Here is an 18,300-nt window from a genome sequence, read left to right as displayed (position 1 = left end):
GCTTGTTTGGAGTATTACTTGTATGTATTCTGTCGCTCCCACCGGTGTCTTGTCCCCAGCGGTGTCTACCGGTGGATCCAGACGTATGAACTTGGGTGGTCTGCCTGGTCTTCTCCCAGTGCCAAACCTCTTCCTACCTCTTCCTCTCCCACGGCCTCGTGATCTGAAGGGAGGGGAGGGAGGAAAAGTCAATGTAAAATGTTGCTATGTTGATAAAACTGCAGATATATATATCTATATATTAAGGCTGTCAAAGTTAACGCGGTATTAACGCGTTATCGCCCGATTCTATTAACGCCACTATTTTTTTTAACTCACTATAAGGGCAACCGAACAACAAAAAGAATTTATGTGCCCGACAGATAGACATCCAAAACAAGCACCCTTCCTTTTTAGAAAGTAAATTTTGTCACAATGCTGCTTCTTCTCCATCTTGGGGCATGCTTCCAATCTGTGGCCCTCTTCACACAGCAGACAGGATCCTCTTGTTGGTGTATCAGGTAAGTCTCTCTCTTGTTGATTTTCAGAGTCAACAGATGCCACAGATGTAGCAAAACTGCTTCCTTTCTCCTGTATGTGTGTGATGCTTTATTTCCAATCTTACATTTTTACAGTGAGATGGCAGTGTCTTGAATGTCCCTGTATAGTGGATCAGACGCAATAGACACTTGTCTCTCAATGAAGTTGACAACATCACTGAAACCTGCTTGACAGTGATGTTTCTCCTGATGCTCAAAAGCAATGTTTCTCCATCTTTCTCTCAGTCTGCATGGTAACTTCATGATTATTTCACGTATGTTTGATGGCATATTCATTTCTGACATGTAGCTGATGTCCTCCATAGCATTACAGCAGATGCGTAAGAATAATGAAAATGCTTGCGATTTCACAGGTGCCCATCCAAATGCTATCTCCATATATGCAATGGCTATTTTCTGCTCATTTCCAAAACGTTCATGTAGAAGCATCCTGGCCTTTTGATACCCCCTGTCAGATGGCATGTGTTGGCAGCTCTTCACCAGCTCTCTAGGTTGCCCTCGGGTGTACTGCTCCAGGTAGTACAGGCAGTCCACACTGCTAGCAGCTTTTCCTTCCACTCCATGTTCAAAAGCTCTAACAAATGTGTTGTACTCAAGAGGGTTTCCATCAAAGACTGGTATGTCCCTGGGGGGGTAGTGATAGGGAAGATTGCTGTTGCACGAGTAGTGCTGTCACTGCTGTGATGTCATTTTGCTTCTGCATAATTGTGAAAATATTGCCTTGGTCCTCACTGTTTTGGATGGATTGCTGTGGTGGATGTACAGTGTGATGTAGATGTTGAGCTCTTTGTGGCATGCTTGCGTTGAGATTTGGAGCATACAGTTTTGTTATGGTTCCTTGTGAAATAGTTTCCTTGCACCGTGCCCCGGTTCCTATTGGCATTGTAGCTGTAGTACTGAACCGATTGTATGGCACCTGTAGCTGCTGAGACTAATGGCATGGCTTTAGCAGCTCCTGTGTGTGGATTGTACTGGTTGTATGGGTTATGATGTGATAGAGTTGGTTTTGCAGGTTTGCTCCCTCCTGTTGGTGGAAGTCTGTATTGCCGTATTGAATCCATTGGCTGTGCATCAATTGTCATAGCAGTTTTACTCCGTCCTGTTGGTGGATGATTGACATGATAGCTTGATGTTTGTGGAACGAATTGCACAGCAGAGGGGTTGAAAGCAGGCTTTTCTTTTGACACATACGAGTTCATTCCGTCTGTGACTCTACTTCCAATGTCAGACCCGCTGTTCCTGAGGACAGCAACCTTGGCTGTCTGAGCAGCAATTTGACTTTGTACTTCAAGCAATTCCTTTATTTTCCTTATGTGTTCCAGCTCATGCTTTATTTGTGCCTCCTGGGCTTCAAGCTCATGACTTTCCTTTAAGGCCGTCTCCATTATCAGGAGTGCAGCCATTTCGGCGTGTGCCAGGATACATGCGGAAGCTAGAGAGCTACCATGTGACACATTCGATTTACCAGCATTAGAAACACTGTCATTTGGTCCAATACTATCCACATCCTCATTTCCATTTGACACAGGATTGAAATTTGAACCATCATTATCCAGAACCTCATTTGCATGTGACACAGCATTGTTATTTGGACCATCCACAACCTCAGTTGCATTGGGCACATCACTGATTTCATAATCATCATCATCATCCTCAACATGTGTGAACGTGCATTGCTCCCCGTTTGCAAGCACCCATTTTTCCATTTTGTCAATGATCTGATTAGCATTGTGCATGTGACTTTGAAACCATTCCGTTTTTGTTTGGACATTTCATCATCAGGCAATAAAGGCTTTAATGATTCATGCAATCTTGTAGTTTCACCACACAATTTCCACAACATGTCATGCTTGATTTGCATGACAGAAATGTTTTCATTTGAACCAATTCCTTAGCCATTTTACATAATTGTTTCAGTCCAGAATTCCTTTCCTTATGCAATAACATGATTTTTGTCTCCAAAGCTTTATATGTGGGTTTAGAATGCCTTTTGCCAAGTTCATTCTCAGTTTTAATTTTATTGACAGCTGCATCCATTTCAACGTTTATTTCCTGATTCCCCACGTTACTCATCTTTATATATCAAGCAATCGGCGGAGGCTTTATTTAGAATTACTATTGGGATTTGCCTGTATCCCGTTGCGTGAAGCCACTCCTTCCACAACTTTATTTCATTCATGAATCGGGCTCACCGTAACTTCTTTGATGTTTGAGTCCGTGTTGCGCTGCAGGCTGTTGTACCGTGGATGGAATCGGCAGAAACGGCAAAGAATGGGGCGCTGTCCCTTGACTCCTTCCGTGTCCATCAGTCTTCAAAACGATTTTGTTTGGAAGCTAGTTTTTCAACTTGTATAAGGGCAACCGATTACTCAGCCCTTGTGTGGGTGAATGTAACAAGTACCTAACGTTTTCTTTCCCCTATTATTTCATGCAGACTTTATTCATTGTTTTAAATTATTTTTTTCTTTTAAGTTATTTTGTGCATCACTGTTTTTAATTTGATGCAAATTTACAATGCATGAGAGTAGGGATGCTCGATATTGGCTTTTTTACCGATACCGATATTCCGATATTGTCCAACTCTTAATTTCCGATACCGATATCAACCGATATCAACCGATACCGATATATGCAGGGTTCCCCCCCCCCCCCCAAAAAACTGAATAATTTCAGGTAACTAATAATTTCACTGGATATATATATATAACAAATATTGTTATTGTTTTTTTTTTTTTTTTTAAACAGATACCGATATTTTCCGATATCACATTTTACTGCCGATATCGGCCGATAATATCGGTCGGCCGATAATATCGGACATCCCTACATGAGAGTCATCCTTTTGTGTTAAATGGCTGCATAAAGCAAGCATTTGTTGACTCTCATGTTGATAAGAGTATTAAAACTTGGAACTTGAAAAATATCTGTTTAAGGTAGATAAATTAAAAATAAATGCGATTAATTTGCTATGGACAATCATGCGATTAATCAGATTAAATATTTTAATCGATTGACAGCACTACTATATATATACCTATCTATATAAAGTGAGGGAAAGAAGTTACCTGGTGATGGAGGCCAGCTTGTCGTCGTGCATGTTGAGGTGTTGCTGCAGCTGCTCAGAGCTCAGAAAGCGCCGGTTGCACTCGAAACAAGGCCAGTGCTTCTCCTGTTCCCGCAGGACTGACAACACAAGACGTCACATGATTACGGTCAGGACCAAAGTCTCAACTGATGATGATGATGATGACATGAGGCAGTGCTTCTCAACCTTTCTTGTGTAAAGGACCCCAGATTTGTACACAGTTGGTCACAGAACACTATTTGATAAGATTACTACGTCTCAGGGAACCCCATTGTGGGGAAATGTGCTCACCGTCTTCTCCAGAGTCAGACAAGAAGATGGATACCAATTTTCTCCCTGTGCGTTCAGTAGAAAGCTATCCGGCTGCAAGCTAGCCTAGCACAAATAAATGGAAGTGGATAAGGACCACTAGCCTAGCTTAAAACTCCGGGAGAGGTGATTTTGGCCTCGTTTTCGCCTTGCATTCATTTGTGCCAAGCTAGGCTAGCATGCAGCTGGACAGTTTTCTACTGAACGCACAGAGAGGACATTGTTATCTCTCTTCTCGACTCTGGAGAAGATGGTAAGCGCATTCCCCCATAATGTTGCCGTGTTTCTTTAATAGATTTAAGTCCAGAATGATACAGCTGTCAGTCTATACTGTAGTTCAGTGGTTCTCAACCGTTCTCGTGTCAAGGAGACCCTGAAGAAATGATTTCAGAGAGAACAGCAAAAATTAGGAACCCCTTTTACCTGGCAATCCCGGCAGAAGACGCCAGAATAAAGGAGCAACATTGTTCAGTAATGATGTGCTCCGACCTACTAGCTCTACATGCTTCTGTTAGCAGTCTAGCAGTATAGAAAGATCATATCGATAGCTACTGTATGTTAGTCTACAAACAATGTTGCAAGCCGATTGCCAAAGAAATTTGTATTGATGGGAGTGCCACCTTTTCAAGATTGTCCTACATTGTTTCTTGCCGAGCATGACATGAAGACTGAGTCCTCACCTTTTCTCTCTTCCTCAGTGACGTTGTGGATTTTCTGATTGACAAACTCTGCATAAGAGGCTGCATACCAGACCTGCAGAGGGAAATATCAAAATGTGTGTGTGTGGGGGGGTTATGGAAATCGGAGCGCTATTGCGGATTTGCGGATCTACCCTATACAGCAGGGGTCAGCAACCTTTTTGACATGGAGTGCCTGTTTGAAATATAGTTGTAACTAGTGTGCCTCAACAGTATTCCATGTATCGTAATTTTTTTTCCTCATAATCAGGTCTTTTTAATGATAATTTTTACATTATTACATCATTATTGTTATTGTTATTATTAACAATATTATTATGATGGTTGTATCAACCCTAAATCTGAGTTGGGGGGGGGGAATGCAATGCAGACAAACAGCTGCATACAGTGCGACCATTTCACTCACATTTGCCCATTCATTTTTGGACACATCACACACCATCGGTGTGTGTACTGTACGTGTGCTGTCATAGCTCCACCTACAGGCCTAATGGAGAACACCAGGAGAACACCAGGATGTGAATGGAGGGTGAATGTGAGGTATATATATATATAAGGATTCAATTCCAGAGAGACGTTAGGGACTGTAACGTTCTCTGCTTCATCGAGACGTGGCTGGCGCCAGAAGTCCCAGACCACGCCATCCAACCGGCCGATCATTTCTTCATTCACCGCAAGGATAGAACAGCAGAATCCGGTAAACAACGTGGAGGAGGTATTGCCTTCATGTTGAACAAAAATTGGAGTGACCCAACTAACGTGAAGGAATTATCCAACCACTGCTCCCCAGAACTGGAATATATAACCATCAAGTGTCGTCCTTTCTTCCTCCCGAGGGAGTTAACGGCGATCGTCCTGGTCGGAGTGTATATTCCACCGCAAGCCAGCAACAAGGTTGCGCTCTCCAGACTACACGACGAGGTAAATAGAATCCAAGAGGCGAATGTTAACGCCGCCATTTTAGTTCTGGGAGATTTCAATAGCGCCAATCTGAGAAAGGTATTGCCCGACTTCTATCAGCATGTGACTTGCAACACCAGAGGCGGTAACATCCTAGATCACTGTTACACGCAATTTAAAGGTGGCTACAAGGCTCATTCTGATAGTGGCTTCGGTAAGTCAGATCACGCATCAATTTTTCTTTCACCAAAGTACAGACAGAGAATTAAAAGTACTCCCGTAGTCTCGCGAGAGGTGCAGAAATGGGATGTGACGTCAGAGGATACGATCCGGTCAGTGTTTCACAACACAGACTGGAATGTGTTCCGCGACACAGATAACATTAATGCCTACACGGAGACAGTGCTGGACTATGTTTGTACTAGGGTGAAAGAAACAATCCCCACTACCAAAATGAAAGTTTACCCAAATCAAAAACCCTGGGTAGACAAATCCGTCCGTGAAGCTCTGAGAGAGCGCACCAAAGCATACAACGACGGCCTAGAGGCAGGCAACATGAATGACCACAAGGTGGCGCGATACAACGTAAGGAGGACTGTGTCAGAGGCCAAACGACGCTACAGGGATAAAATTGAACTCCAGTTTGAACAAGCTGACTCTAGAGCTATGTGGCAGGGGCTCAAAACGATGACAGACTACAAAGGCGCCTCCCTCAAACTGAACAGTGACATCTCCTTAGCAAATGACCTCAATACCTTCTATGCGAGGTTTGATGCTGGTAATAACAACACCAGCTCACAAGCCTCGGCAATGGGGGGGGGGGGTCGGCTGCTGATGGAGGCGCAGTGTTCAGGGTAACAGAGCATGAGGTGAGGCGGACCTTTAAAAAAGTGAATATCAGGAAGGCAGCAGGTCCAGACGGCATCCCCGGCCGCGTCCTAAAAGTCTGTGCCGACCAACTGGCCCCAGTATTCACTGACATATTTAACCTGTCCTTAGAACAGGCTGTCATCCCCACCTGCCTGAAGAAGTCCACTATTATCCCTGTACCCAAAAAATCCAAGCCTGCTTGCCTCAACGACTACCGCCCTGTAGCTCTCACCTCCATAGCCATGAAGTGCTTCGAGAAGCTAGTAAAGGGCTACATCTGCTCCTCCCTCCCCATCAACATGGACCCCCTGCAATTTGCATACCGCCCCAACAGGTCCACGGAGGACGCCATATCCCATGTGCTGCACACAGCAGCATCACACCTGGACAAGAGGCAGGGGAACTATGTGAGAATGCTATTCATCGACTACAGCTCGGCATTCAATACCATAGTCCCCTCCATACTCATAGCCAAGCTCAGGGACCTGGGCTTGGGCTATGACCTCTGCCAGTGGGTCTTGGACTTCCTGACTGGCAGACCCCAGGTGGTGAGAGCAGGCAACTGCACCTCCTCATCCATCACCCTCAACATAGGGGCCCCCCAGGGCTGTGTTCTGAGTCCCCTCCTCTACTCCCTGTACACACACGACTGTGTGGCTCAGCGGAGTAGCAATACAATCGTCAAATTTGCTGACGACACAGTGGTGGTGGGCCTGATCTCTGCCAACGACGAGAGGGCCTACCTGGAAGAGGTCAAGGTCCTGGCGGGATGGTGCCAGGAAAACAGCCTCTCCCTGAACGTCAGCTAAACAAAGGAGATGATTGTGGACTTCAGGAGGTCGGGGGTCAAGGACTACAGCCCCCTCAGCATCGACGGGGCACCGGTTGAGAGAGTCAACAGCTTTAAGTACCTCGGAGCCTACATATCCGAGGACTTGACATGGACCACACACATTAACAGTGTTGTGAAGAAGGCACGACAACGCCTCTACTTCCTCAGGCGCCTAAGGAAGTTCCAAGTCAGCCAGAAGATCCTTAAGAACTTCTACTCATGTACAATAGAGAGCATCTTGACCGGCAACATCACCTCCTGGTTTGGGAATAGCACTGCACAAGACCAAAGCAGACTACAAAGAGTGACACGTTCAGCCGAACGCACAATTGGAGGGGGGCTCCCCACCCTCCAGAACATTTACTACAAGCGTTGCAAGGGCAAGGCTAAGAGAATCATTAAAGACTCCAGTCACCCGAACAACTGCCTCTTTGAACTGCTGCGTTCAGGCAAGCGATACAGGAGTCTCAAGGCGAGCACAGAAAGACTCAGAAGAAGCTTCTATCCCCAGGCCATCAGGCTGCTAAACGAACAATGAATGAACACTACACAACAACAACCACCAAACGCACATAGCACACACATCCACACGCACACACTCACTTTAAACAAACACACTGTAGCACCCACTCCACACACTTATAGCACACACCCACTTTAAACAAACACACTGTAGCACCCACTCCCCACACTTTATATTTATGGATGAAGGATTGCACTACAACTCGTACACCTTACTGTAAATTGTACCTAAAATTGTACCTCATCCCATTTCTGCTTTGCACTAGATAGTACTGTACATTAGTACACTGCATAGTATTGTGTATTGTATATTATATGGTAACTCAGAACATTGTACATATGTCTATACCGAACACTGTGACCTCATTTTCTTCTTCTAAATTCATGCTATATTATGTTATTATGTTATTTGATACTATCTTGTCTAGCACAGTCTCTGGAGCGTAACAGTAAGAAGCATTTTGTATGAAAGTATTCTGTACTTCTGTATGACAACTATTAAAGAACTTGAACTTGAACTTGGTATATCATGTAAATAAGTTTTGATTGATCGCAAGACTACACTGTAAAAAATAAAATAATAAGTTACCAGAACTTAAAAATATTGAGTTCAGTTACTGTGCATTAAAGTGGAAATGAATCAGTGCGATAAATACATATTCATAGCATCACATTAGTATTTAGATAAGCCACAGAAGAAGTCACGTTATAAAAATAAGCTGTTTCTAAGAAAAAACGATTTGTTGTGTACATTTCTGAAGCATTTAGCATTATGGGCGTGGCCATTTTGTTGCTGACGTCATACCGGGGGTTGGGTGTATACACTCTGGTTAGCTGCCTATATTGAATGGGTCAGTCAGCAAATAAAATGTTGCCTACAAAACAACGGGACCGCGGTGGTTCTGTTTGTATTGCTCCTGGCTGTTCAAACTAATTTTACCATGTGAGAGAGAGGAAAGTTGGTTAATTTCCACAAACTACCAGTGAAAAAAACAGTGTTGTTGACATGTTGGCTCGGGCTGCCTGCACCCAGACGGCGCGACCAGCCTGTTGGACAGGGAAGGAGGATCTGCAGCGAACACTTCATTGCCTCGGATTATGTTGTTGGGGTGGGATGTTTGTCCAGAAGACCACTAATCAGCTGAAGCCGGACGCGGTTCCCTCGGTCTTCGACAGACAGACCGGCGTTAGCTCTCGGGAGCGATCGCTAGCTAGTTGGCACCAGCCGGGGCCCGGCGTTAGCTCTCGCTAGCTAGCGTTAGCAACCGGAGCGTCGCGGAGCATTCAGCCTGCTGGCTACACAGCTTGTGTAGCCAGCAGGCTGAATGCTCCGCGACGCTGGTTGAAGTGGGTCTAGGTAGCCAGCAGGCTGAATGCTCCGCGACGCTGGTTGAAGTGGGTCTAGGTAGCCAGCAGGCTGAATGCTCCGCGACGCTGGTTGAAGTGGGTCTAGGTAGCCAGCAGGCTGAATGCTCCGCGACGCTGGTTGAAGTGGGTCTAGGTAGCCAGCAGGCTGAATGCTCCGCGACGTTCCGGTTGCTAACGCTAGCTAGCGAGAGCTAACGCCGGGCCCCGGCTGGTGCCAACTAGCTAGCGATCGCTCCCGAGAGCTAACGCCGGTCTGTCTGTCGAAGACCGAGGGAACCGCGTCCGGCTTCAGCTGATTAGTGGTCTTCTGGACAAACATCCCACCCCAACAACATAATCCGAGGCAATGAAGTGTTCGCTGCAGATCCTCCTTCCCTGTCCAACAGGCTGGTCGCGCCGTCTGGGTGCAGGCAGCCCGAGCCAACATGTCAACAACACTGTTTTTTTCACTGGTAGTTTGTGGAAATTAACCAACTTTCCTCTCTCTCACATGGTAAAATTAGTTTGAACAGCCAGGAGCAATACAAACAGAACCACTGCGGTCCCGTTGTTTTGTAGGCAACATTTTATTTGCTGACTGACCCATTCAATATAGGCAGCTAACCAGAGTGTATACACCCAACCCCCGGTATGACGTCAGCCATGACGTCAGCAACAAAATGGCGGCGCCCATGTTGAAAACAGGGATATTATATTATATTTTTCAGACAAATAAGATAGATTTCACATTTGATTATAGAACCCTGTCTTACACAAGGTACACAACAAACAAACTAGGATCACATTGCTCACTGCTTCATCTCCACTTTAAGGTTTTCAGTTTTCAATCCATAATAAGTTAACAATAAAATAAGTACACATTATTTCAACCTAATAAAACTATGTTTATTGTCATTGTTTTAAGAACACAAGTTGACTTGGTAATACTCACACATTTTGAGTAAAAAAATGGCTTTTAACATGTGCAATGTTCAATGAAATAGAAAAATAAATAATAAAATGTGTTGATTAATCCCACTGGTCACAATGGTGACCGTAATAATGTTTTTGTTATAAGGCTCTGCAAATGTTACTGAATGATGTAGCAATGTATTTCCAGCTAAATTGAAATAATAAACAAATAAAGGGTCTCAATTAAATATGTGGTAGTAAAAAGAACCTGTGGGAGGATTTCAACAAGATAAATGCGACAACAGTGCAAAATATTTCACTATAATATTTCAAAGCAAAAAAAAATAAAAAATTATACGTTTTTTTTTTTTTTTTTTAATGCTGACCCCTGTGCCTATGGAAATGCCCCCGCGTGCCTATGCAGGCACGCGTGCCTAGGGTTGCCTACCCCTGCTATACAGTAACAGTTGCAAAGCAGGCACTATTCTTCCTGGAGTTCACAAAGAAACTTTGTGACTGTGCAACATAATACTTACATCATAACATGACATTACAAGTAAACTGGACAAAGAACTAGAGACTTGGACTAGTACAAAAACACATGGCAAGATCCAATATACAATAATAAACTGTGTGAAATCGCTAAGACTACTTAACTGTACACAACTATATATACACACCTAATTTAACATCTAACTAAATCGATGTTGATACATAATGATGTTGTTGCAATGCATAGTCCCAATACATAGTATTATAATTAGGGATGTCCGATATTATCGGCCTACCGATATTATCGGCCGATATCGGCATTAAAATGTGATATCGGAAAATATCGGTATCGGTTTAAAAAAAATTCTTTTTTTACATTTCTATAGAAATGATGTCCGATATTATCGGCCTACCGATATTATCGGCCGATAGGCATTATGTGATATCGGTTGATATCGGTATCGGAAATTAAGAGTTGGACAATATCGGTATATTGGTATCGGTAAAAAAGCCAATATCGAGCATCCCTAATTATAATGCAATACAGTGCGACAGGAATCTGTACCGAAAAATAGCTACCTTGAGCTCTTGCTTGGGCTGGATGTTCTTGATAGTGGTGTAGAATATCTCGGAGCCAAACTGATAGGCCACCAGGTTCTGCTCCAGGTGGGTCTCGGCGGGTCTCACAAACATCATCCAGTTACAGCTGTCCTCGTCGGACAGGTCCACCCACATGTCATCGGACCTCTCTCCATCTTTGTCTGCGTCCAACATGCACAACTAACAAGGGAAAGAAAGTGGAACAGACCCTTTTACTATTGAATACACCTTCCGCCAACTTCAAAACTCTGTATTTACACGTTGTAGGGTTCGTTACTGCCCCCTCTTGTACAACACCACTTTCCAAATGCTTTCTGGCTCGCTGGGGCTCGAACCCGCAACCTTCTGACCGTCAACCATCAAGTAGTGAATGTTAAGTCGTGGGAGTGATAGTAGCAGTAGTAGTAGTGGTGGTGGTGGTAGTAGTAGCAGCAATAATAGTAGTAGTAGTTGCTGTAGCAGCAGTAGTAGTAGCAGCAGTGATAATAGTAGTAGTAGTAGTAGTTGTTGTTTTAACAGCAGCAGCAATAGTAGTGGTGGTGGTAGTAGTAGTTGTTTTAATGAAGCTTAGGGCTCTAGGCTTTAATGAGGCAGCTCAGAAATTGATTGGTTCATACCTAACAGGGAGACAACAGGTGGTAGATATAAACGGAGTACTCTCCAGTCCTCGGACAGTTGAGTGCGGGGTCCCGCAAGGGAGTGTTTTGGGTCCGCTCCTCTTTCTCCTGTATATTAATGACCTGAAAGCAGCTTGCTCATAATTGGTATCGGTAAAAAAGCCAATATCGAGCATCCCTAATTATAATGCAATACAGTGCGACAGGAATCTGTACCGAAAACTGAACAGTGACATCTCCTTAGCAAATGATCTCAACTCCTTCTATGCGAGGTTTGAGGCTGTGAATAACAACACCAGCCTACAAACCACGGCAATGGGGGGGGGGGGGTCTGCTGATGGAGACTCAGTGTTCAGGGTAACAGAGCATGAGGTGAGACGGATCTTTAAAAAAGTGGATATCAGGAAGGCAGCAGGACCGGACGGCATCCCCGGCCGCGTCCTAAAAGTCTGTGCCGACCAACTGGCCCCGGTATTCACTGACATCTTCAACCTGTCCTTGGAACAGGCCGTCATCCCCACCTGTCTGAAGAAGTCCACCATCATCCCTGTACCCAAAAAATCTACGCCCGCTTGCCTCAACGACTACCGCCCTGTAGCCCTCACCTCCATAGCCATGAAGTGCTTTGAGAAGCTAGTGAAGGGCTACATCTGTTCCTCCCTCCCAATCAACCTGGACCCTCTGCAATTTGCATATCGCCCCAACAGGTCCACGGAGGACGCCATAGCCCATGTGCTGCACACAGCAGCATCACATCTGGACAAGAGGAAGGGGAACTATGTGAGAATGCTGTTCATCGACTACAGCTCAGCATTCAATACCATAGTCCCCTCCAAACTCATAGCCAAGCTCAGGGACCTGGGCTTGAACTATGACCTGTGCCAGTGGGTCCTGGACTTCCTGACGGGCAGACCCCAGGTGGTAAGAGCCGGCAACTGCACCTCCTCATCCATCACGCTCAACATAGGGGCCCCCCAGGGCTGTGTTCTGAGCCCCCTCCTCTACTCCCTGTACACACATGACTGCGTAGCACAGCGGAACAACAACACCATCATCAAATTTGCTGATGACACAGTAGTGGTGGGCCTGATCTCTGCCAACGACGAAAGGGCCTACCTGGAAGAGGTAGAGAACCTGTCACAGTGGTGTCAGGAGAACTGCCTCTCCCTGAACGTCAGCAAAACAAAAGAGATGATTGTGGACTTCAGGAGGTCGGGGGTCAAGGACTACAGCCCCCTCAGCATCGACGGGGCACCAGTTGAGAGAGTGAACAGTTTCAAGTACCTCGGAGCCCACATATCCGAGGACTTGACATGGACCACACACATTGACAGTGTTGTGAAGAAGGCACGACAACGCCTCTACTTCCTCAGGCGCCTAAGGAAGTTCCAAGTCAGTCAGAAGATCCTTAGGAACTTCTACTCATGTACAATAGAGAGCATCCTGACCGGCAACATCACCTCCTGGTTTGGGAATAGCACTGCACAAGACCGTAGCAGACTACAAAGAGTGACACGTTCAGCCGAACGCACAATTAGAGGGGGGCTTCCCACCCTCCAGAACATTTACAACAAGCGGTGCAAGGGGAAGGCTAAGAGAATTATTAAGGACTCGAGCCACCCGAACAACTGCCTCTTTGAACTGCTGCCGTCAGGCAAGCGATACCGGAGTCTTATGGCGAGCACAGAAAGACTCAGAAGGAGCTTCTATCCCCAGGCCATCAGGCTGCTAAACGAACAATAATCGCTAAACGAACAATAATCACTATGCAACAACCATCAAATGCACACAGCACACACACCCACACGCACACACACACTCACTCAAACAAACAACACACTGCAGCACCCACTCTCCACACTTTAGATCACACAAACACACTTACACTTTATATTTATTGATAAAGGATTTGCACTACAACTCGTACACCTACTGTGAATTGTACCTAAACTGCACCTCGTCCATTTATGCCTTGCACTATATAGTATTGTATATTAGTACACTGCACAGTATTGTATATTGTATGGAAACTACGTCTACGAACATTGTACATATGTCTAAACTGAACACTGTGACCTCTTTTTTTTCTTCTAATTTTTACTATGTTTTTATTTCATACTTATCTTGTCATGCACAGTCTCTGGAGCGCAACAGTAAGAAGCATTTTGTACAAAAGTATTCTGTACTTCTGTATGACAACTATTAAAGAAACTTGAAACTTGAAAACTCATGTGATCTTTTTTTATACGCGGATGACTCCGCCTTACTAGTGTCTCACAAAGACAAACAAGTGGTTGAGCAGACATTGAGTGCAGAACTAGAGAAGGTTAGCGACTGGCTAGGCTACAACAAGCTGTCCCTCCACGTGGGGAAGACTGAGTCCATTCTATTCGGGTCAAAGGTCAGGCTCAGAAAATCGCCAGGTTTTAACATTAGAATAGGAGATACTGTTCTCACAGACAAAACATCTGTGAAATATCTTGGTTGCGTCCTGGAAAACAGCTTATCAGGGGAAAGCATGGCTCACCAAGCACTTACAAAGATCAATAACAGGACTAGATACCTAGCCAGAATCTCTCATTTTCTAGATCAGTCAGCGATGAAGATTCTTGCTGGAGCACTCATACAGTGTCACTATGACTATGCATGTGGCTCCTGGTACAACAGTGCCCCCAAAAGTCAGAAAATAAAACTACAGACTTCACAAAACAAGCTAATCAGGGTAATACTAAGGCTACCTGCCCGAACCCACCTTGACCCATCACACTTTGAGATCATGAGATGGCTTAAGGTGGAAGACAGAGTAAACCAGATAGGGATGTGCCTAGTTCACAGAATAGTGCACGAGGTAGTGCCAGTGTACTTTAACAACTACTTCAACCGAATCAGGGACACCCATGCATACCCAACTAGGCGCAGCTCAACTGACTTTGTGCCAGTCAGATTCAGAAGCTGTATGGGGAAGGAGTCATTTCTGTATTCAGCAGCTATCTATTGGAACAGTCTGCCCAGTGACCTGAAAATCTTAGACAATGCCGTTAGATTCAAGTCCAGCCTGAAGACATGGCTCAAAAGGGACTATACTTAACCTAGACACTTAGCTTAAGGCACCTTGCATGTTGTATGAGTCTGTTATGTATATAAATGTTAAATGGTATATGTGATGTGTTGTGATGTCATGTTTTGTATGATGCATGTATAAGCATCACACTCCCCTACCCCCCCCCCCCCCCCCCCCCCCCACAAGGACCACAATGGAAATAAGCTCTGAGCTTTTTTGTGTTTCATCCTTGGCAGTATATCCTGACTGTGCTTTTCTGTCACATGTTTATTTTTTATATTGTCAAATAAAGTCATTCATTCATTCATTCATTCATTCATTCATTCATTCATTCATTCAACAGCAGCAGCAATAGTAGTGGTGGTGGTAGTAGTAGTTGTTTTAACAGCAGCAGCAATAGTAGTGGTGGTGGTAGTAGTAGTAGCAGTAGTAGTAGTTGCTGTAGCATCAGTAGTAGTAGTAGTAGTAGTAGTAGTAGTAGTAGTAGTAGTTGCTGTAGCATCAGTAGTAGTAGTAGTAGTGGTGGTGGTAGTAGTAGTAGCAGCAGTAGTAGTAGTATTAGTAGTGGTGGTGGTGGCGGTAGTAGTAGTAGTAGCAGCAATAACAGCAGTAGTAGCAGTAGTAGTAGTAGTTGTTGTTGTAGCACCAGTAGTAGTAGCAACTTACTGATAAGACGGATAAAGTGTGAATCTGAATGGGAGCATCAGTGGAGGTATTAGTAAAAGGAATGCCATCTCCGTTTTTACTTACTTTGAGGTGTATGTAGTGGTCGTGTTGACTTACTTTGAGGTGTATGTAGTGGTCTTGTTGACTTACTTTGAGGTGTATGTATGTAGTGGTCATGTTGACTTACTTTGAGGTGTATGTAGTAGTCTTGCAGTTCGCTCTGTGGCACCAGGTGCCCCTCTACAGGGCCAAACTGTGTGCGTTTGGGGATGCGTCTCTTGGAGAACACTCCACCCAGAAAACGGTCAATGTAGAGAACCAGAGGCAGGCTGGCCCGAGCCTTAGACACCACCGGCCGGTTGGGGATGGGGTGGAGGGGACCGTGCTTCTGGCACACAGAGGGGTTGGCATTGTTACACTCCTCACACCCTGGGTGCCACCAGAGGAAGAGGGTGGAAAGAGAGGAAACACCAGAAGGAGCAGGAGTTAGAGGGAGGAAAAGGCCGCAGACAGATACGGGTGAAAACGTACAAATTAAAAAGACTTTAGCCAAAGATATAGCTAATTTCTTATGCCCATAATCTCACACATATGCGAGTTATCGAGTGAAAGGGTTGGAATGTGTTATGTCACATATTCCAGGAAGTATTGAATAAAGGTTTTAATGGCAAAATGAGAATGAAAGATAATGAAACACAAGTGACAAGTTGATTCATATCCTCTATTTTGTATTAATATGGCAAATGGCTAAATCTCCATGCAACAGGAATCTACAGGGTTTGTGGGAAACATGGTCTTATCAATCACCAATTGTTTCGGCAATGGTCTCATTTGTTTACTGTAATTATACCAAGGTATCACAATCAATCCGACAGTGATATATTTTATGGAAGATTCTCCTTGTAACTTTAACTCAATAACTCTCAGACCGACCGATTGTGTACAAGACAGTGTGTCGTTTTTGGGATACGTGTGAGATCATGGGCATAATAATCGGCTTTATATTTTTGGTGGAGGGTTCCTTTCAATCACGGCAGTGTGGTGGATGTAGATGGTTATTTTTCAGGCAAGAGATAGAAAAGGAAAAGGTCAAGCATGCTTTGATATGGTGTCAACACACTCTGCACCTAAGAAACGCTTCTATCTGCATCTGTGGTCGGAACATCAAGGGCACTGAAGACGTGACTCACAGAGGTTGTGAGGGGTGAACGACTGAGGCTGGTGAGACTCCCAGTCACCCAGCTCTGAGTCGTCGTCCTCCTCCTCCTCCTCCTCTTCCCCCTCCTCCTCCTCCTCCTCTTCATCGGAATCCTCTGTGGAGTCTGTAGCCCCCAGGGGACTGGCGGACGTGTCTCCTATGCCATCCATGACGGTGAGGGAGTTGGACGCGGACAGCTGGTCCTGTGAGCGTTGGGATCATTTGATACAAAGGGTTAAGTATTAATTGACTGACTGATTCATTTGTTGATTCATTCAACCTGTATTTAACAGAGCGGGACCTCGCATAGAGCAAGTTCTCATCTCCAGGTGTGCCCTGATCACATGCTATAATTATAAAGTATCGCACAACAATGTAATATTTCAATACATTTTGTAAAGTATGTATTTTTTATTTTTTTACCAGCCTACAATAGCGAATATCCCTAAGCGACTGGTTGGCTGGCTGACTCCCCATTGTTGAAACACCATCTCCATAATCAGTACATATCAATCATCATGGACAACAGGACCAGGGTGTTTACCTGAGAGACGGGCTCCAGGATGGTCTGTGGAGCCTCAGCTACATTACTGAGCACATGCAGGTTGGCAGCGTTCATATTCTGACCACTGGGCAGCAGGACTGTCACCTGCAGAAGTGAATATTTAACATTTGATGATTCAGTTGCCATTAGACTTCTAGGAAAACAGCAGGGCTGTCCTCGACTGCAGAAGTTCGTAGTCAACTAACCGACTTAGGATTTTGTCTGCAAATTAAGTCTGTATTAAATCGACGTTTCCCAGGTCTTTGTCCTTCTGAAAATGTATGTAGTCATGCAGAGGGAACTTCCTTAAATAGAGTGCATGTTAAAAGACCAAAGTATATTTCAAAATGTTCTAACTTCTAACATTAAAAGGAACACATCAATATTATAGGTAATTTGTCTGTTGGCCAAAAACACCTCCGACAGAGTTTTAAGTTAGGCTAGTGGTCCGTATCCGCTTCCACTAATTTGTGCTAAGCTAAACTAAGCTAGTTTGCAGCCGAATAGCTTTCTACTGAATGCACAGAGAGGAAATTGGTATCCATCTTCTGGTCTGACTCTGGAGAAAACAGTGAGCACATTTCCCATAATGTTGGTGTGTTCCTTTAATTTATGCCAGAGACGTGCTTATCATTTCCCAATAAAAAACAAACATTCACCATGAAATCACACCCACACGTACAAAGACTAATAAAAAAAAACTCTTGGGTGAGGGTCAACTAAGGCCTTAATGACTTGTTTGATGAGGCAGCCCTAGAAAACAGGGTGACAAGAGGTAAACGTGCCTGTTGTGTCGTACCATCCTGCTGAATGTAGGCTACCTGAGGCTGTTCAGCAAATACAGTCTGAAAGAAATAAAGAGTCAATACAAGACTGGGGGGAGCAACTCTTCCAAGATACATATGCACATTATACTTCTATACATTTACAAATGATCAGGGACACGGTAAGACTTCAGTGCTTAAGTAATGAAACTTTCTTAAAGAAACACGCAAACATTATGTGAAATGCGCTTAATGTCTTCTCCAGAGTCAGACAAGAAGATAGATACCAATTTCCTCTCTGTGTGTTCAGTAGAAAGCTGTCCGGCTGCAAGCTGGCCTAGCCT

The 18,300-nt window shown here is 44.5% G+C and overlaps 1 protein-coding gene across 2 annotated transcripts in view; it reads right to left on the bottom strand.

Moving 5' to 3' along the window:
* Positions 1–18,300, bottom strand: part of prdm10 (PR domain containing 10) — a 58,579-nt gene that overhangs the window by 39,187 nt on the left and 1,092 nt on the right. The window contains exons 3-10 of one of the 2 annotated variants that reach the window (XM_084324489.1): positions 17,978–18,037; positions 17,193–17,297; positions 16,641–16,851; positions 15,638–15,879; positions 11,086–11,286; positions 4,614–4,686; positions 3,605–3,722; positions 19–163 (exon numbers count right to left, since the gene is read on the bottom strand). In XM_084324489.1, coding sequence (XP_084180615.1) covers positions 19–163; positions 3,605–3,722; positions 4,614–4,686; positions 11,086–11,286; positions 15,638–15,879; positions 16,641–16,851; positions 17,193–17,297; positions 17,978–18,037 — 1,155 coding nt within the window. The remainder of the gene's footprint in view (positions 1–18; positions 164–3,604; positions 3,723–4,613; positions 4,687–11,085; positions 11,287–15,637; positions 15,880–16,640; positions 16,852–17,192; positions 17,298–17,977; positions 18,038–18,300) is intronic. The other variant, XM_084324490.1, reaches the window with a different exon arrangement.

This window comes from Notolepis coatsorum (assembly GCF_963971535.1).
Source record: "Notolepis coatsorum genome assembly, chromosome: 1".
Classification (NCBI taxonomy): domain Eukaryota; kingdom Metazoa; phylum Chordata; class Actinopteri; order Aulopiformes; family Paralepididae; genus Notolepis; species Notolepis coatsorum.
The sequence above is the reverse complement of the archived record's forward strand: the minus strand, read 5'-3'. Positions and strand labels throughout refer to the sequence as shown.